The 19,459-nt window shown below is 55.5% G+C and overlaps 7 protein-coding genes across 7 annotated transcripts; 3 read left to right on the top strand and 4 right to left on the bottom strand.

Moving 5' to 3' along the window:
- Positions 1–43: 43 nt before the first annotated feature.
- Positions 44–1,706, bottom strand: B0T15DRAFT_526296 (domain found in IF2B/IF5-domain-containing protein). Its single transcript, XM_062868899.1, has 3 exons — positions 1,489–1,706; positions 410–1,244; positions 44–348 (listed from the first exon to the last, which is right to left on the bottom strand). Exons 1-3 carry the CDS (start codon positions 1,498–1,500, stop codon positions 179–181), a joined length of 1,017 nt encoding a protein of 338 aa, XP_062724918.1. The 5' UTR covers positions 1,501–1,706; the 3' UTR covers positions 44–178.
- On the top strand, positions 1,707–2,779 carry B0T15DRAFT_526291 (uncharacterized protein). The gene is made up of 2 exons (XM_062868898.1): positions 1,707–2,356; positions 2,428–2,779. Exons 1-2 carry the CDS (start codon positions 2,095–2,097, stop codon positions 2,529–2,531), a joined length of 366 nt encoding a protein of 121 aa, XP_062724917.1. The 5' UTR covers positions 1,707–2,094; the 3' UTR covers positions 2,532–2,779.
- Positions 2,780–3,968, bottom strand: B0T15DRAFT_526289 (marvel domain-containing protein). Its single transcript, XM_062868897.1, has one exon. It carries the CDS (start codon positions 3,605–3,607, stop codon positions 3,098–3,100), a length of 510 nt encoding a protein of 169 aa, XP_062724916.1. The 5' UTR covers positions 3,608–3,968; the 3' UTR covers positions 2,780–3,097.
- A 298-nt stretch (positions 3,969–4,266) lies between these two features.
- Positions 4,267–7,277, bottom strand: B0T15DRAFT_526287 (peptide N-acetyl-beta-D-glucosaminyl asparaginase amidase A-domain-containing protein). Its single transcript, XM_062868896.1, has 4 exons — positions 6,549–7,277; positions 6,353–6,469; positions 6,152–6,280; positions 4,267–6,084 (listed from the first exon to the last, which is right to left on the bottom strand). Exons 1-4 carry the CDS (start codon positions 7,045–7,047, stop codon positions 4,661–4,663), a joined length of 2,169 nt encoding a protein of 722 aa, XP_062724915.1. The 5' UTR covers positions 7,048–7,277; the 3' UTR covers positions 4,267–4,660.
- A 395-nt stretch (positions 7,278–7,672) lies between these two features.
- On the bottom strand, positions 7,673–9,104 carry B0T15DRAFT_526286 (uncharacterized protein). The gene is made up of 3 exons (XM_062868895.1): positions 8,320–9,104; positions 8,072–8,260; positions 7,673–8,013 (listed from the first exon to the last, which is right to left on the bottom strand). Exons 1-3 carry the CDS (start codon positions 8,765–8,767, stop codon positions 7,853–7,855), a joined length of 798 nt encoding a protein of 265 aa, XP_062724914.1. The 5' UTR covers positions 8,768–9,104; the 3' UTR covers positions 7,673–7,852.
- Positions 9,105–10,058: 954 nt separating this feature from the next.
- Positions 10,059–11,818, top strand: B0T15DRAFT_551537 (tryptophan RNA-binding attenuator protein-like domain-containing protein; the record flags this gene model as incomplete). The annotated part of the gene is made up of 6 exons (XM_062870273.1): positions 10,059–10,077; positions 10,136–10,168; positions 10,222–10,905; positions 10,971–11,320; positions 11,388–11,561; positions 11,623–11,818. 6 exons carry the CDS (start codon positions 10,059–10,061, stop codon positions 11,665–11,667), a joined length of 1,305 nt encoding a protein of 434 aa, XP_062724913.1. The 3' UTR covers positions 11,668–11,818.
- Positions 11,819–15,592: 3,774 nt separating this feature from the next.
- Positions 15,593–17,811, top strand: B0T15DRAFT_551533 (uncharacterized protein; the record flags this gene model as incomplete). The annotated part of the gene is made up of 2 exons (XM_062870272.1): positions 15,593–17,200; positions 17,231–17,811. 2 exons carry the CDS (start codon positions 15,593–15,595, stop codon positions 17,441–17,443), a joined length of 1,821 nt encoding a protein of 606 aa, XP_062724912.1. The 3' UTR covers positions 17,444–17,811.
- Positions 17,812–19,459: the final 1,648 nt, after the last annotated feature.

Raw genomic sequence — 19,459 nt, 5'->3', positions numbered from 1 at the left:
GCCCCGTCGTCACATCGTCACGCCATCGTGTCCCAGGGCCTGCCACCGAGAGCTGGAAGTCTGCAGAGACTGTCCACAAACCAACATGCCGTCGAACCCATTCTCTGGCAGAGCAGACAGGAACCACCAGAAAACCGACACAAGACACAAGGGAGGAATGGCATTAAAATACGATAGCTTAACCCTGCTGCATCTTTCTTCTCTTGCCGACCTGGGCAGAGAAACCAGTCTTGATGGCCTGGACGGAACGGCGCGAGCCGCAGGAGTTGCAAGTGATGAAGTAAAGTCGGTTCTCGCCCTTGGACAGTTCCGTGTTGGGCGAGCGGCAAGTCTTGCATGTCACGTATTCTGGGCGGCCAGTTAGTACTAACCTAAAATGTGCTGAGTGAGATGGCCGGGGGCTGCATACCTATGATGTACGTGCGCAGGACATTCTCGATCTGCTTCTGCTGGAACCGACCCTTGATGACCAACCGCCTGCTGCCGTCCACGCTACCGCTGGTACCCAACTCGGCAAACAGGTAGGCCGTGACGTGCTCGTCGGCTCTCTTCATACGCTTGCAGATCTCGGGCAAATTGGCGAAGATGGTCTTCTTGTTGCCTTCACGGAGACACTGCGGAGGCGGGATCTTGTAGGAGCGGGTGCCCGTCGAGGCGTGGTCGGGGTTCTTCTGCGCCAGCAGGGTGAAGAACCGGGAAAGGAGCGGGTTGTAGCTGATGGTCCGTGTCTCGTCATGCGCCCAGATTCCCGTGCCCTTCTCCATGTCGCCGTCTTGCACGTCCCCCTCAGCAGGAGCCTCGGCGCTCTCTCCGCCCTCGAGATTCAGCGCCTCAAGCTTCTTGGCAAACTCATCCTCCTCCTTGACCACCTTCTTCTTCTTTTTCTTCTTCATCGAGAGGTCGATCGCCTCCTCGCCACCGGCCGCGGCCGCACCATCGCCACTCTCGCCATCCTCCTTCTTGACCTTCTTCTTCTTCTTTTTCATGAGCGACAGGTCAAGTCCATCAGGATTCGCATCGGCACCGTCTGCCGCCGTGCCGTCTGCAGGTGCTTGAGAGGCGTCAGTAGAGGCCCGAAGAGCGGCGGCGAGAGGCGGCGTACGAGGGGTGTGCGACACCGCCGTGTCTTTGGTATCGTCGTTCGGCGTAGCCATCACGGTTACGCTGCCGTCGGCGTCCACAACTAGCTTCTCTTCTGTAAACGCAACCGACTTGCGTGACGCCCGCCTCTGGAGTGTGGGTTCCTGCACGAGTTAATGTTGGCTCGGCCCGGTTTGAAACGAGATTTTGGGTGCCGATAACCGACAATTGCGGAGGACAACAAAGAAAACGCGCACGTGGGGGTTTTCTTAGGTTTGGTGAATGAACTCAACAAACACACGCACGGGGCGAGGTGATGAGGAAACCGTTGGAGGGGCAGTGAATCAGTGCAAGAGGGATGCCGGTTTTGGTGAGGGGGAGACTGGAGGGCTCGAGCACAAAACTTACTTCAGTGCTCATCTTTGGCCACCCTTGCGCTTCGAAAGTGGCGTTCTCCACCGCCTTTGAGTTGCTGACTTCGAGGTGTATTGTTGTCCGGTTGATTGACTGATTAGCAACTGACGATAAGTCCGGCGGTTAACTCGTTTCAGGAAACGTGTTTCTGTTCTCGGTGCCGGGACAGGAGATATTTGTGCAGACGCGAAGTTTGTTTGTTACTGACTTGGCGCCTTGAGGTTTCGCTCATGTTCATGACGTTGGCCGCCCATCGTGAGTCAGGGCCCTTGATCACCTGACAAGCGGGATTTTGTCGGTCTGGCAACGACTGGCAGATTCCGGGACCCCACCGCGCCGCAACTCGGCATCGCATCCGGATCGAGCTCGAGGAAGCAACAACCTCCGCTACCGAACGTAACCCAACTGGTCCATCCGTCAAACAGCAAGCTCCGACTCGGAATTTTGGTGGCTTTTTGTCCGCGCTGGAAGTCGACGCCGGCGCCCGATTAATCGTAGCTCGCCCATTCTCCCTTCGAGGGCCTCATCCAAAGCCGGTCGACCTCATAGCCAACCGCTTGCACCCCTGAACTTGGAGGTGCAGCATACCGTCATACCATCATGTCGAGTATGTCCTCGTCAAGTATGACGAGCTCGTCTGCGTCCTCGTCGTTCATCATTCCGGACGTCCCCTCCTCATCCTCCGACCGAGATGACGTCGACTCCCTGCCATCCATCTCTAGCAGCATCCTTGATTCCGAAGCCTCGTCCTCCGACGCGCAGAAGGAATGGGAAGCCAGCCTGGAGCAGCTGCAGCTTCTGCTGACCATGATCATTATGCCGTTCGTGGGGAAGTTCATGGGGCGCAAGTTTGCTTATTGGAGTGAGTCTGTCGGCAAATGAGTTGCCTTTCCTCGAGGAAGAGCACGTTGCTGACCGCTGGGTATTCTGCAGGCTGGGCAAGGTACATGGAGTGGATGCACAACGTTGAGATCAGGTGGACGAACAAACGGGTATTCAATGCCGCTGGTGCGGCCGAGGCCGCGGTGTCATTATGACTAGGGGGGTTTACAGGCTGGGAAGAGCCATGAGTACATACTGTCTAGAGCCTGTGTGGTATGGGCGTCCTCTGGTTTTCACGGCGTTACGGAATTTGGGAATGCACATGGAAGAATCTGGTCTTCCGCGATGGGTAGATGGCCCGTTGGTTGGCCATTGAATCGAAATGATAGCAGCGACGCATATTACTGGCGATCCTGACCCTTCGGGAAAGACTGATGGCAATACCAAGGTAGAAGCTCTGGCACCAACGGTGTCATTTGCTATCCTAATCCTACAAATCCCGGTTATCTTCCCGATACTCAGTCCAACGCCCAAGCACCATGCTTCCCCCAGTCATGTCCTAAGTGAATGTCCTTTTCTTCAGTCGTGTCGTGTGCCCCCATCATTAGATACCGTAAAACTCATAATCCATCATATACATCCCACCCAGGTATCAATCACCCTATCCATATTACTTTAGTACCGTGTCCTTCATAGTCATAGCACAAGCGCCTTTCCCCTAATACCCCAACTGTCCATATCCATAGCCCGAGATTTGTTCGAATTGGTCAACCAGCCAGACTCATACCCTAACCTGAGACATGGTCGGTCCCGACCTGATACTACCACCGCCGCGCCGGAAGCCCAGGAAGCTCAGCACCAGCGCTGCGGCGAATGTCGCGAAGAGGAACCACATAAACACGGTCGAAGCCTGCACCTCGCGGCATCGCCTGGTATCGTTCGCGCTGCCGTAGGCGATCCAACTCGCCGAATGGCCGCCCGTGTTGGCGCAGTTGACGGCTTTCAGCTTGGCTGCCAGCACGATGGCGTCGATCAAGGTAAAGAGCGTAGCGAGGAGGTCGGCGCCGAGGAGGGCAATCAGGGGCAGCGTGATACGCTGGACCATGCCAGCCACCAGCCCGAGCAGAGCGGCAAGCCATGAGAGGACGATGACAAACATGGAGAAGTTGATGGCGGCGGTAGCGGACGAGGCAGCATGGATGTTGCTGGCGATGACGTGGCCGATCAGGCCGGTGAGAATGATGATGAAGAGGAGCTGGAGTGCTCGGAGGAGTAGCTGTATTTTCTCCATTATGATCGGTGGGGAGCCGAAAGTTGGTTGCTCTATTGTTGACTTCCAGGGGTAATCGACGATGCTAGGCGAAACACTTCGGGGAATCGCAGGGTTTGTAAGGCCAAGCGAAGAGGACTCGGGAGCACGGTTTTCAGAACTTTGTCGATCTTGAAAATGACAGAGCAAGTCAAATCAATGTATGTTTACTACGTGAGTGCGCTGTGCACCTGGGTAGGGTGTGAGGTCGGCAAAGTCGTTTTGTTAAATTGGTTCTATGAGGTATGATGGCCAGGAATAGGAACAAGCAAAGTCTCAGAAAGTTGCGTGGGGACCTCCCAGCCTTTCTACTTTGAATCACACATTTGATGACCACCGGGTCGTAGCAACCGCACGAGAAAGAAGGCGGTTGGCAGGGAGCATCATCGAATCGCCCTATGCACAAATGCAAAGGTGGGGCAATGACGGAAGCCGTGGGGCCAGGAAGAGCCAAGCTTCTCATTGTCCGCAAAGATCGGCTATCCGATTGGTCAGCTTCCTATGCAGCCAAGGCCGGGTTTCCCAACTGCCGCGATCTTTGTTATGTGCTATCCAACGAAGTTGTGCTTACGGTCCATGATCTGTAAACAACAAATCCAGAGAAACAATTGTGACACTGTTGCCAGACAATTCCCGTGGGCTGGCGGTTGACTGGGGAGCAGTGTGGCACATGCGAATCTCCTTGATCTGCCGCTGCACCCCCGACGCCAATCGTTTGGCTGCGGGACCCTGGTCCCACAACGGCGATCCGCCCACCCGCTGCAGTGCTGACCCACACGAGCTGGCCCGGCAACCAAGGGCCTCGAGGCTGTTCCTGTCCGATACATACCAACTGCCCAGCATTGAGCCAGCTTCGATATCTGAGCCTGCACGGCCTACTGAGGTACCTACATGTAAGGTCTGAAGCAGCCGAGTTTTCCGAAACAGAAAGCACTTGCAGTTATGGGGGTGCCTTGGATACTTTTAAGTCAAGCGCCCAGCCTCCACGTGGGCGGCTGGCAGGTTCAAACACTTCAAGTGGCTTTCGAAACGGCCTTACCACTCCACATACGAGACGATCCCGTCCGTCCCCTTGCCATCCCCACCACTAGTACTACTAGTACCACCCACCGCCCCCTGCTCATCGCGGCCCTCCATCCTCTTCACATCCTCCACCACCGACCCATTGACAGCTTTCACGCTCCTATAATACAACTCCTCGGCTCCGCCAAGCTGATCCAAGCCTGGCCGTCCCTTACCCGTGCCAAACCAAAACACCTGACTTGCGTCGCCCCATCCCGTACTCTGCGTCCCGTCCCCAGTCTGCCTGAACTCGGCCGTGCCCTCTTTGGTGGTCCTCAGCATCGCCGTCTGCCCCTTCTCACTCTTCCTCCCAGCAAAGGCCTCCAGCCCGGAAGGGAAGACGCTCGCGCCCGAGACGGCAACTTCCTTGCCCTGCTTGACGTGCGCCCAGATGGAGAGATTGCCCTGCGGCGAGACCGCGTAGGACTGGTTCGCGAAGAGCGGGTAGCTGTAGCGCGCAAGGTAGCGGGAGTCCGGGAGAAGGGATTGGTCCTCGCCTGCGATGCGCACGTCGTTGAGCTGGCTGTAGCCGAAGGCCGAGACGAGCCCGTTGTTGACGTAGGTGAGGTCCTGGGTCCAGGTGACCGGGGCGGATTGGTGCTGAGATCGGATGTTGCGGCTGGTGATCTTGAAGCTGCGCGAGACACGCGTGATGTAGTTCAGGGTTTGGTTCGTGCCGTTGGCAGCCCTGGTGAGGGAGCGTCGGGTGTGGATGGCGGGTGGGTCGTCGAGGATACTGGGGGGCTCGCCTATGGTGATGGAGGATGGGTCGTCGAGCCAGACAAAGATCTTGCCCGTGACGTACCAGCTCTCGTTGACCGTCTCGGTGAGAGAAGTCGATCCAGCTTTTCCCGTACCGTTTAAGCCCGCGACACGGATGGTGAAGGTGTGTTGTTTGCCGTCGCAGAGCAGCGGAAGGAAGGGCGTGATGTCGATCTCGTGCTCTCTGAGGTCGAACGCCTCGATACCCACGATGGGACGGTGCAGCGAGGGGACGACGCCGCCCGTGAAGATGACGGGGAACGGCCATTGAACTCCGGCGAGCTGGCCGTCGATCAGCACTTGAACCTCGCGGAAGGGACTTAGACCGGGCAGTTCTCCCGCCGTGGCGCTGAAGGTTGAGACGTCGGTTTCGGGGACGTTGCTCCACCAGAATTCCTCGCTGGCTTGCCCGTTTGCGGAGACGGAGAAGATTGCACGGCGGGCGTTCCGCGGGAAGCTGATGGTGTTTGTGGCGTTCTGCGTTGGCAGGGTGAACTGGCTGACGGAGTTGTTGGCCCCTTGGCGCGCTGATATGGGAATGATCAAGTCGCTTGGGGGTGCCTGATCGGTCTCTATGTCGCTGTGGAAGAAGATGGCTGTCATGGTGGTGTTGAAGATGCCGGTGTACTTGTCATCTAGGAAAGGTAAGCACCGGACTGGCCATCATTAAGGTATGAGGCACGGGGCGTAGTGGCGACGCACTGATCAAGTTACCAAGATCGAAGATGATCTTCTGCGGAGACCTCCAGAAGTAAAGGTACTGTGTCATATCCTTGAGATAGATCCAACTGATCCCCGGATGAGCCGTCGGTTCCGCTGTTGAGGTCCTCCCTATACACAACAGTCAGCCCCATGTGTTCGACGTTCGCAGAGGTGCTTTTGTGGATAGGCCCCAGTACTTACAAACTTCAGTGTCACCAAAGTACATAATCGCCAATCGGTCGTACTGGCGCCCCTCGCTTACGACGCTGAAGTTGAGCACCACTCGGTTGAATTTACAATCAGGCGGGGAGTAGTCCCCTGACCGAGAAACCCGGGTATACGTCAGGGATCACATAAATCAGAAGATACGGCAATCCAGATAGGTTGCCCGGCTTACCAACGAAGGGGACGCCATAACTCCAGGCGAAGTCGTGGCGCATCAACAAGACGGTACACAGTTCGGGCGAGTAGTCCTTGCCGGAGCGAGTTGACCCATCGCTTTCTGCAGGGCCGTCGGGCATCAGAACTGGCTGGTCGACCTCGAAGGTCTTAAGGACCGTCCGCTCGGCTGCCGCGGTCGATGTGGTGCTGGTAGCCGCATCCGCATTCCGAAGATCGAGGGCCGGTGACCGGCTGTTGATTGTTTGGGATCTGAGGTTGTGCTCGGCTGGGTTGACTTGGAAGATCCCATGAGTTCGGAGTGAGAAGGTCGGTGCTGAGCATCCACTGAACGCTGTCGCAATAATCAAGAAGGACAAGAAGGATAGAATGACCAGAGCGACCAGCCCCTGGAGGATGCGGCGCCTCTGGGTTGTCCTCTGCGACGGTCCCAAAGATTCTTGGTTCTCGACCGAGAGTATGGCAGCTTTCTCGAGAGTGAAAGAAGCCATGGTCATTGGGCTGAAGCGCGGCCGATGGGGAGTACAATCGAGCGTCAATCCTGTGGTTAAACTTCCAAGATCAACCGTTGGAGTCACGACGCAACGGGCCCATGGAGGAGCTTGAAGCGACCAAAGACGCTGCTGGGCAGTCCAGGTCGCTGCTAGGTGCCCTACTCAAACGAGCGGATCGGCGGGGTTATGGTGCCATGGTCCCGGTTGTTCGATAGAGATGCACTGCCTTGATAAGTAGATATATGTACAGCGTAGGACTGCATGTGTCGGCTATTGACCGTTTATCCAAGCTTGGCAGGTGGTGCGCGCCAGCCAGAGAGCTTCCAGATCTGGCCATCTTCTCCCTAGAAATACATGCACGGTCAGGCTTTCGCATGCAGGTGTGGTTAGGTAACCAGTATTGCCAAAGTCATCTTGATATGTTTTTATTTCCGAAACTGATTTCGAATAAGGATGGAAGCTCTGAGCTTTATTAAATCATACGGGTCAACACCTGCCCTCGCTGAGCGGAGGATGCTCCGGGCGACGGGACCCACACGGCTCTCACACCGGCACTGCAGCAGGGTTTCGACGACCACAAGGCTCTCAGTAATACTTGTGGAGTCACAGAGTCACTGTCTGTAGCTTGACCGTCAGCATTAAATGTATTTCGGTATCTGGTACAAGGTGATGTTACAGTCTAATGGGAGATGCTAGTCCATGCGCTCATGCAGTTACCGCTCACTTAACGCCGCTACCCAAAGACACTCACTCCCCTGCTCACCGTCGACACGGCTGGTGTGGAATGACCCACACGGAGGTCCTTGCTCTAATTCTTCACTGGGCTTTTCACTCTCCTCTTTCCAATTTCCCAGCCCCAGGATCTGAGCACCTTGACTACCTTAGGCGTGACAGCAGCCGTCAGCGGAACGCGGAGAAAGATGAAGCTCTTGTGAATGGCATAGGCGAGCGCTAGTTGCGTGGCTAAGCCTGAATGGACAAGACCAGGTCAGCTTTTCGCAGGGTCAGTGGTTTTTGCGGTACTCACTAGCTCCCTCTTGCGAGCTCCTCTTCTCGGCCTCCTCGACCCCGTGGTAGATGACATCGGTCTCGCCAGTCTCGCCCATGCGCTCCCGCTTTGCCTCCCCGAGCGCTTGGCGGTATTCGCGCCACCACGTCTCGACGCTGTCGGGAATGATCTTCTTGACGTTCGAAACGACGACGTGCTCGATGTGTGCTAATGGTGCAAACAGTGCCTGTCAGCAATGGTTCAGTCAGGCTAAAGAGACAACTCACCAATCTTCTCGGTGCCAACGGTCCGCACGAGCAAGAAGCAGAACGGGAAGTCGAGGACCGACAATGCTAGGTATACTCCCACCGCAGACCACCCATATTCCCTCGACAGCTTCTTCATCCTCGCGCTAACCGACAACGGCTCCCCAGACGCATTCCCGGTCTTGTCCGCCGCATCCGCTCGCTTCGGCCGTGATGAATGGAAAGGGCGCCTCGGCCTAATAAGAAACGGTGACCTAGGCCGCCCAAACCTCGAGCGAGCGAAAGTAGGCCTTGTTGTTCTGAGCTGTGACATGAACGCTCTCTGTTGCCATGGTACACGTACAACTGGGCCCGTCGCAGACATCTTCCCCATCCATCCTCTGTTTCCAACAGCCTGTCTTGCGATCTTCCCCGGAGTCACGCCCGCTCCAATAAGGGCATCGATAGCCCCAAGCGCACTTCGTAGCATCGTAGCGGATGTTGACCTTGGGACACCTGAGAGCGCAAACAGGCCCGGGAAGGCTGACGGGAGGCCAGGTCCTCCAACGCCTGCTTAACGCCGAAGCTTATGCGCCGAGAATGATTTCCGGAGTACGGGGAATTCGCGACAGTTGGCCAGCAAGTTGGTGCTTGTCTGATACCCTTTGCGGCCGTTTGCTGCAAATGTATAAGGGGCAATGTCGCTGCGATGTGGATTTGTTCTCCCCTAGTGAGCTGATGCGGCTTTTGCTGGAATGCCTCCAGGTACGTTAGGTAGGTATTTTTTTCATGACGTTCCGAGCTCCCGAAGCTCCATGCAAAACCGGTGATGCAATCGTTCCGGCCGGCAGGGGCTTGTACAGCTCCAATTGGGCAATCAGGCCATTCTCGGAGAAACTCAGGGCCGTTGTCCGTACATCGGGTCTGTGTCTGAGCCGGTAAGAGCCGGCACGGGACCAACGGTTCGCAGGTGATGCTCAGCTGGCAGCTTTTGTTGGAGTCTGGACCCTGGAGATTCCCATTCCCCACAAAGTTTCTGCAGCTCAACTCCGTTCCGTGACGGCACCGATGAGAAGAACATGATCGTCGCCGAGGAGATTCCACTTCACTTACCGGTAAATGAGTGTGTTTGACTCACACTGGCGCCTCCATGAACTGCCATCACTGCGTAGAGGACGAGTAGTTATTGGCATTGCGGCACCCGGTGTTCTCTTACGACGGAAACCCCCTCTACCTTGGCTTGGTTATCTCGAGTCGTCCGTCCATGTCCTGCTCTTGTCCTACGCTCTATTGAAATGAATTCTACGCAGTACGCTGGCTTGGCCAGCCAATCGCTAACCTGGCGACCTCCCGCTCTCCTGTGCTAAGCGCCCTCGTCGGCCAGGTCTCCGCGCGTCTCCATTCTGGCAGAAGCTCGTTGATTGGATCGCCATGCAGTCCAGCAACCCGATTTAGCAACGCCCCTTCCGCAGCGCACGCTGGTCCCTGGCCTCAAAAGGTGGTGCAGAACGCGCAGCAAGTTCTCTGCTCCTCGAGATTCTGCTTCTTTTCTTTTAGTGTCCTACAGAAGCTGCCTTCTTACATGCTTCGCCCTTTCTCGTCGCCTCCACCCCTAATCGTAGTAGTATCGCACGAGTCTGCCAGCGAGGGGTACTAGCTTGGTAGGTGCGAGTGCGGGGTGTTAATCGACGCGCCGACACAGTTGCTTACGACCGCCAATAGAGCATACCCGGAGCGCACAGTTGCACTGTATACAATCCAGACTTTTTCGAGCGCGCAAGATGTCAAACTACTATCCTCGTGAGTGGCTGAACGGGCAATTGAAATCCCTAAGCCTGAAGCTGACCTCCCTTCTCAGCACCCCCTGGAGCCGGAGGCGCAGCCTCTGCAGGTATGTCGATGGTCAACAGTGAGATGAGGACTTGGAGAACGTTGATCTGATAGCCGCATTCCAATCAGCGCAGCACAACTATCCGCCTCCTCCCATGTCGGCGCCGCCTACACAGACCTCGTTCTCGTATCCGTCTCCTCCAGCAGCGAGTTCCCAGCCAAGGAACTATCCTCCTCCGCCTCAGGCCGGTTCGACTCCTACTCCACCACCAGGGCGGTCAACGCCTTCATACCCGCTTCCTCCACAGCAGCAGCAGCAGCAGCAGCAGCAACAGTATGCGCCGCCGCCCCAACAACAACAATACGCTCCTCCTCCGCAGCAACAATACGCAGCACCGCCCCAAGCCTCCCAATCTCCCACTCCCCTTCAACACGGTGCGTTGCCTCAGCACTTACGGACCCCGTCGACTGTGTCGCAGACTTCGTCCCAGAACACACCACAGTTCGCTCCGCCTCCAACGTACCCCTCGGAGGAAGGTAATGGTGCATACCCTGTGGAGAAGCAGCAGCAGCAGCAGCAGCAGCAGCAACAGGAGGCGCAAGCCCCCGTAATTGACCCTACCGGTACCGCGGGCGCGTTGATGGGGGCTCCTGCTGCTGGTCAGTTCGTGGGCGCCTCGGCGGTAGTAGACGATGTCGGCACATTCAACGGCGGAAGCTACCGGATCAGCCACCGTGACTGCAACACTGTCTTGACAATCCAGCTAGCCATCGGGTGTCCTCTGCAAGCCAGGCCTGGTAGGTCCCTCCGCTCGGACTTGGCTCCGACCTGCAAGCCCTGGGACTGACACTTGCTATACCAGGTGCCATGATCGCCATGTCCCCATCCATCGTACTCAAGGGCAACATCAAGTTCAGCATGAAGAAGCTCGTCGCCGGCGGCGATATGAGCACCTCCACCTACACCGGCCCCGGCGAGCTCCTCCTGGCGCCGCCCATGCTGGGCGATATCACCAGCTTACGCCTCACGGGCAACGAGGCCTGGTCGGTCAGTCACGACGGCTATCTCGCTTCCACGCAGAACGTGATCAAGGACTACAAGCGCCAGGGCCTGGGCAAGGCCATGTTCAGCGGCGAGGGGCTGTGGGTGTACAAGATCACGGGCACCGGGCTGGTGTGGCTGACCAGCTTTGGGGCTATCATCCGGAAGGATGTAAGTTCTACTCTGCTGTGTGACTTCCAAGTCAGACTCAAGGCAACGGACTGACTTGGCTTCTCAGCTCGCGGACGGCGAAAAGTACATTGTCGACAACGGGCATCTCGTCGCCTGGAACACCAAGTATGTCATGGAGCGGGTCGCTTCCGGCGGCCTCATCTCGGGCCTTGCATCCGGTGAAGGCCTGGTGTGCAAGTTCACTGGACCGGGTACTGTCTTTATCCAGACCCGGAATGCGGTATGTGGCTTATTTGCAGGGGTTTATTCTATGGCGAGCATATGGATTGACAATTCCACAGAAATCATTCATGGCATTTATGGCTGGGCAGCAAGCGGCTCCGTAGGCTGCAGGACCCAAAATCCGTGGGATGTGACGAGTGATGACGGGGAGAGAATTGGTTGTCGGTCTTTTAGGTATGTATTTTAAGCGTTGGTCAATGAAGTGTAGTTGCTTTGATGAACCCGGATATCTCGTATATATTGAATCTGGAGGACTGTTGATGAATTGCCGATTCTGTAGCGGGTGAAGTGAATTCTTGCATGGTATGAGCGTGATATTCACCCACGGTGTTGAGAACATGGACGCACAACTATCTCGGCTATTGTCATGAACTAACCTGCAGAGGCCGGTGGGGGCCGACCTGCATGGTCGACGGGCGGCGCCCGTGTCCAATCATTACGAAGTCAGAAAGGACCAATGAGGATTGGGGAGATCAGGAACAATGCCAAGAACGATTGTTCCTAGGGAACAACGCCAAGGAACGTTGTTCCAGAGATCTAGGTACGGGATACCTAGGGGAGGAAGCTGTATATAGTTCTACCATTCTGCCACTCATTCAGATAGCTAGCTTCCTCAGTGAGCAATTACAAGCAATAGCCTCTACCTATTGTGCAGACACTGCGAACAGCATTGTTGTGAACCTTTTGGCTTCACCGAGACCTACAGTCCGACCAGCAGATACCTTCGACCGGCGAACCCTTTCAGAGGCAGGACTGCCTGTGGTTTCGTCACAGCTATGGTTATCAACTTGACATTCCAATGAGCAGGAAGCATAGATGGAGGAAAGGTGACACACCTAAAGCTTTTAACATTATATAATAATATAAGATACATACAGAACAATATAAGTCACTACTTTAGGGTATCAGGCCATTTTGGTAAGCCGTAGTTATATAGTTAGGTAAATTTATAACTAAAGAGTTATAGTTATACTTTTAAGTAGCTCGGAAATTCTACTATTTTGATCTTGGAAGCCGGGAATCTCACAAACAGTTGAACCAACTTAAGTAGTAGGAGGACCGCCTCGCGACTGCCTCATTCCGGCTTGAACACCCGTAGGCAGCTGCTCTTGCCAAACGAGGCCTAACTTTCCAACTGTTGAGCTTTTCCAGACCTCTCGTTGACGATAAGGCGTTTATTCTGCCTCCGGAAGTCTGGTTGCGGAAAATGGGATTTTTCTGCTAAGTATACTATAAGGGACTACCCTAACCCTACATTAGCCTTTCCCCCTTGAGGTGGCTCTAATTATCTGAACTCCTATAACGTACATTATCAGCGAGCGGGACATATCAGCGAGCGGGACACTAATTTCTTGGCACAACGCGTCCTTCCTCATCTACCTCTAACAACGCGTTTTTCCTACAACTAAAGATGTCTTCCACTTCAAAGGAAGCTAGGGTAACCTTGGCCCTCAAAGCTCTTGAAAATGATATAGAACAGCCTTCGAGCCGCGGCCAAGCTCTATAACGTGCCAGTTTCAACCCTCGGCTACCGACGTACCGGCCGGCCTATACGACGCGATCTTCCAGCCAATTCGAAGAAGCTTACCCAATCTGAAGAGGAGGCTATTGTTCAATATATTATTGAGCTATCTATACGAGCTTTTCCACCAAGATTGAGTGGTGTAGAAGATATGGCCAACCAACTATTACGCGTACGCGATGTGCCCCCTGTCGGCAAGCTCTGGGCGCATCGGTTTGTCAAACGCCAGCCAGAGCTCCGTACGCGTTATTCGCGAAGATACGACTACCAGAGGGCAAAGTGCGAGGATCCGAAGGTCATTGGCGAGTGGTTTGCCCTTGTACGGAATGTCAAGGCCAAGTACGGTATCGTAGATGACGATATCTATAACTTCGACGAGACTGGGTTTATAATGGGCATTATCTTCCCGGGCATGGTGGTTACAACCTCGGATGGCTATGGCAAGGCGAAGCTAGCCCAGCCTGGCAACCGCGAATGGGCGACGGTGATCCAAGGCGTCAATGCCCTTGGCTGGGCTATCCCTCCGTTCATCATCTTAGCGGCGCAGTTCCACCTCGCCAACTGGTGTACTGAGTGCAACCTCCCAGCCGACTGGCGCATTGCAACTACCGAAAATGGCTGGATTACCAATGCGGTAGGCCTTGATTGGATCAAGCACTTCGACTACCATACAGCGCCTCGGACAAAGGGCAAATACCGGTTGTTGATCCTCGATGGCCACGAAAGCCACCACTCAACCGAGTTCGAGCTCTACTGCCAGCAGAACAACATTATCACGCTCTGCATACCTCCACATTCCTCCCACCTCCTCCAGCCACTTGATGTTGGCTGCTTTGGGCCGTTGAAGCAGGCGTACGGTCGCCAGATCGAGGACTTAATGCGCGCACATATCAACCATATAAGCAAGCTCGAGTTCCTTTGTACCTTTCGCGCGGCCTTCTTTGCCTCTATCACCAAGAGGAATATCCAGGGCGGTTTTGCAGGGGCTGGCCTTATGCCGTACAATCCAGAGAGGGTACTTTCGAAGCTAGATATCAAGCTTCGTACACCAACACCCCCAACCTCACGGCCAGGCACTGCACAATCTTGGGTCTTCCAGACACCACACAACCCCCGAGAAGCCAACTCACAGTCAACGCTCATCAAGACTCGCATTGCCAACCATCAAAATAGCTCCCCGACTTCGATGTTGGCTGCTGTGGACCAGCTTACCAAGGGTACGATGGCTGTAATGCACCAGGTGGCCCTCCTTCAGGCAGAGGTGTCTTCGCTCCGCAAGGCCAACGAGGCGCTAAGCAAGCGCCGGAGAGCCAAAAAAACACGTGTACGGCTTGGAGGATCACTTACTGTGCAGGAGGCACAGGAGGTGGTAGGCCAGGGGGCTATAGGTGGGGAGGCAATGCAAGAAACACAGCTGGATGGTAGTGGTGCTGGGGGGGGTCGTACGAAGGTTCGGTGCTGTGGTGTATGCGGCAAGCCTGGTCATAATGCCCGCACTTGCCAGGAGGGTGCAGAAGGGTCTGATTCATCTGTTTCTGATGTAATTGTAGTTGGTTCTTAGTGTTGTTGCATTGCAATTGAGATTAGTTGTTATAGAGTAGTGGAGAGTGTCCCGCTCGCTGATATGTCCCGCTCGCTGATAATGTACGTTACGGGTTTCCATACAATGTTTGATTTTTGTGCTCATTGGTCCTTTTTGAGAAGCTGTATCGGACGGCGGGCCGTGGGAGGCGGCTGGCGGTTGTGAAGTACCATGGACGTAGGCATACACGCACGCACACACACGCCTTCCACTCGTGGACGTCATTGACATTCAAGTTGCCGTCACAGATCGTGGGCCCTCATAACATGGAAGTCGCCATGCCCAACGATTTCCGTCATTGATTCTGTTTGGCAGTCGCCGCACGGGCTTGATTTGGTTGTCCTTGTCACACTGTGGAAAATGCGTGGACTGCTCATGCCGTTTCTGTGGTATAGAGGAGTGATGGAGGATGCCTCGCCCTTTCTCCGCCCGCATTATATACCGCCAGGGGTCCAGACTCCAGCCTCGCCAGAGCCAGACTCGAACTCTCTTCCTCTCTTCCTCACCCGTCTTCACTCATCTTCATCACGGATCCTCCAAGCGAAAGTTGCAATCCCAACCACCCGCCAGCCTTTTTGGGTACTGTCTGCATATTGTCTCGGAGCATTTAACATCACTTCATCATCTTGGACTTCGTTCCGAACACCAAAGCGTTGACTTGCGGACGACTGTCCAGGGAAGCGATTCGATCTTGGACCAAAACAATCCACACCCACACGCCAACAGCACCCATCGTTACTGCGCTCTTCAAGCACACGTCGGTCGCTGAGCAAAAGAAGACTGACCCCGGAGTCTCGCTGGTCTCTTGTGCTCTCCGGTGCTCTCTTTCCTCTCCTGCCCTCCCTTGCGCGGAGTCTACTTGTTACTTTCTTGCTCTCTCCACATCCCGTCGACGCTCAGAGCTTTGGACTCGCGATCGAGCAAGATGGGCGAGTGTGCCACCCCTGCTTCTGCCATCAGGAGGCCAAACCGGACCAAGCTGGGCCAGTCCCCGGCCATTACGTCAACCGACTGGCGCAGGAGGAACGACTCCAGCTCATCGGCAGCTGCCGCCGCATGTGGCCCGCAGTACCGTCACCCCAACCGAAAGACCGCTCCCTGGGAGAACGTTGTTTCTGCGCCCGTCTGCCCGGTCTCTTCCTCCTCGTCCTCGTCGTCGTCGGCGGGTGACGAGGAGCGCCTTGAAACGGCGACAGTCAGGCTGCGAGCGGTCAACCACATGACCACGAGTGTAAACAACGAGATCGTCAGGTTGCCGAACCAGTTTGTTTTCGAGGTGACACCCGTGCGTGCGAATCAGTCTTCACGCGCTGGTATAGCAGTGGCAAGACTGAGACCCCTCAACGGCCCGACTCGTCTCCCATCCACCACATCCGAGGGCCGCGACTTTCTCCTGGCTAATCTCCAGGAGATAATACGGCAAAGCGAGGATGTGACAAGTTCACAAGTGGCACGCCATGCACCAACGGATCCGTCGCACGATGATGACGCCCGCTTCCGGACTTTGCTCAGCCGTCTCAGCCAGAGGCCTCAGCGCCCCCAACCATCGGTGGCTGAGCCCGGCGGCAAGGGCAAGGCGGTACCTCGCCCGTTTGTCGACCCGGCAATCATCGCCATGAAACTGAAGGACGATGCCCCGGGAACCAGCAGCGGCAGCAGCGGGCGGAAACCACAATCGGCCGACTCTGGGTACGCCTCTGGGACCAGCGGCGAGCGAAGTGAAAGTAACCGCTCCGACACGACACCTGCCGACTCGCGAAACGGCCACCTTCACACGCGGAAGGAGAGCTCGACGGACGGCACCAAGGCGCTGAACCCCGCCGCTGCCGAGTTTAAGTCGGTGATGAAGACCGATGCGGATCATGCGGTACCATTCTCCCCCAAGAAGCTGTCCCGCCAACCGCTGACCAACATCTTCCCCAACGTGATGTCAGCGCGTTCGCCGGTCCGCGGAGCCCCTGCGCAGGAGAACACTTTGGCCGGCCTATCTCAGCGGAATGGAGCGACTGCCGCCCCGGCTGCGGGCACGGGCAGTCTCCCGCGCCCCGAGGCCTACCACCCGCACGCGGGTCTGTACCGCGCTGGGTACGGGTCTCTGAGCGGAACGGTCCCCGGCGGCCTGGCAGCCCTGACTCCGATGCCCATGGCTGCCGCACTGGCGCCCGCGGCAGGCCTGGCGCACAGCAGCCCCTTGCTCGCCGCCACCCTCGGCGTTGGGGCGTACCCTTCCATGACGCCCGTCGGCGCCCACCACGGCCTGTACCACACGTACCCGCCGCCGCCGACCGCCGTGCCACTGCTCGCCCCGTCGCCCCAGGTCGCCGCCGCGGGCACGCTCTCTATTGCCACCACCCCCGTCCCTCCTCTCGCCGCCACCGCTGCCAAACCGCCTCGCGCGTGGTTCCCCGTCACGGAGAAGCCCCGCGACCACGACCCGGTCAAGCAGCAGCTCTACGAGCAGTACCTCGAGTGGCGCAAGGCCAACGAGCCGGGGTACCACATGAGCTGCAAGATGCGGCAGGCCCAACGTTGCGTGCGTCAGCTCCGCGCCGGCCGGCACTAGGAGGGAGCTGCTGCTACTGCTGCTGCTGGGGGTGCTGCCGGGTGGAAGGAGGCTTCCGAGAAGACCAAGGAGGCCGTCGCCGCCGTCGCCAAGGCTGCTGCGGCCGAGAAGGCGCGCCGGACGGAGTCGGTCCGGGAGGAGCTGAAGGCTAAAGTCGCGAGCCTGAGTCGGGAGTCGCGCCGGGAAAGGGTCGAGATCGACTCTATCGAGTGAGACTGCTTGGGGCAAAAAAGGGGCTGGACGGTTGGATTCTTTTGTTGATTTGCCCTTTTCTTTTTTTGTTTTTGATGCATGGTTATGGCCGCTACTCTGGGTTCTGTGCGACGGCGCTTGTTCCTTTTTTCCTCTCCTGTGGTATCGGTTATGGTGCGAGGGCATGGACTCCCATCAGACAGGGGGAGGCATATTTTTTTTACTCCTTCGGACCGGTTTGCGTGTTTTTTTTACCTTTATTGCTTTGTTTGATGGATTCATCATCACCAAGATAGCCTCTTCATGGATATCAGTCAGGGTCGTGGGCTAGTTACTTGTGTCCCAACGGCCCCGGTTAGTACTGAGAATATAGCATGTTCAAGCTTGAATTGGTTGTTGTGGCCCCGCACAAGGTTTTGCTGAATCCTTCATGAAGTTCAAGGTAGCTAGAGCCTAGAGGGGCGTAATGTTGTGCCTACCCGTAGTCAGTATGGCGTTGGGCAGCCCACCGTCAGTCATCGCCAGGACTAAAAATATCATCAGAGGTATATGAAGTCAATAGGTGTGTGGTCTCGTTGGACCGTGATCCGCGTAATCAAAACATTATGCTGCCTTCATGTCTCCGTGCGGTGTTTTGCCCCCTTGTTCAGGGACTCTCTTCTTCGATCTGCTATCTTCTTATCCCTCGATATTTGCTCGGCTGATAGTCTCGTGACATTTGGATCAAAGCTGGTTTCTTCCCTCCTTTTTTCATGCTTAGCGAATACTAAGGTAAAGTAAGGTAGTCAACTCTATTCAATTACACTGCCTCGAGTCTAGGTCTCAGAAACATTCAGGTGGTGTTTGACAGTCGGGTCCTGATGCTATCTAGTGTCTGATGACATGTCATAGATTCATAGCTATCATCATCTATGCCATCACTTCTTATGGTGAAAGGCCATCGCCATTTAACCATCAAACAGAAAAAAAAAAAGATTATACAACGCCAGTCTTTCGCATTGCGTTTTCATAACTTCAAGACCGGACGCCGGCGGCTCCTTGAGTGCCTTGTCGTCTTCTTGGGCTTTGGGGTGGTGGCTTGCCGTGTGTGAAATGATTGATCTTGACATTTTGAATGTCGGTACTGACGTGAGGGCTCGTTCGTACGAACAGAGAAAAGAACGTTTTGTACTGACGGAGTATAAACAGCTGTAATGACACAAGGAATGTTTTATACCGACAGCGGGAAAACGTCTGTGCTGACGGAAAAGTACTTGGCTGTCATGACTCTGGCATTACGACATAGTAAACCGAGGAAATACGCTCGCTTCGTCTGCGAGGACAATAACTAGGTAGGTACTAGTACCTTACATACCTAGGCAGGTAAATGGGTAGGTAGGGAACGAACTCGTATCTTACATCGGGTCCAAGGGAGACGACGGTAAAAAACCCGGCTGTACAAGACATCTCTGAGTCGAAGCTTGTCTCGTCCGTGATTTTGAAATTCACCTGTCGTCGTGAGCGAATTAAGCAAGAAGCCTAGTCACCGAAGAGTGCAGCTTGACCTACATAATACCCACAGGCGTGTCAGAAGAAATCAGTGTCTCAAAGCGGGATTGAATGTCTCCTCATATTACCCTACAGTTCTGGCTCATAGGCTACCTAAGTACCCCACCTAATGTAGGATAGCCTCCATATCTGGCAGTGGAATCCATCAAGATCCCATCCCACCTTGGGCGGACTCCGTAAGCTGCCCAAGGTACCCGAGTCGTCCAACAGAAAAGTATAACCTATCCTCACATTGCATTATTTCATTACGACAAGGTTGGGCCAATGGTCCCGTCTGTCCATCCCATCCTCACTCGATGGGTCCCATACCTATCAGACGAGTGGTAGCCCCCAGCAAAACGCCTACATCCAATGCCAATGCCAGCGCTCATGCAGATGCCGTTTCATCTAAGTGAAATCAACCGGCCATGTTCCCAAGCGCGCCATTGCTCTACCGTCCAGATGATCCAGCCATGGCCGGCCCCTGAACTCCAAGTTGCCTTATAGTCA

This window comes from Chaetomium strumarium (assembly GCF_033439665.1).
Source record: "Chaetomium strumarium strain CBS 333.67 chromosome Unknown B0T15scaffold_2, whole genome shotgun sequence".
Lineage (NCBI taxonomy): Eukaryota > Fungi > Ascomycota > Sordariomycetes > Sordariales > Chaetomiaceae > Chaetomium > Chaetomium strumarium.
Note: the sequence above shows the minus strand (reverse complement) of the source record. Positions and strands in the feature narration are given on the sequence as shown.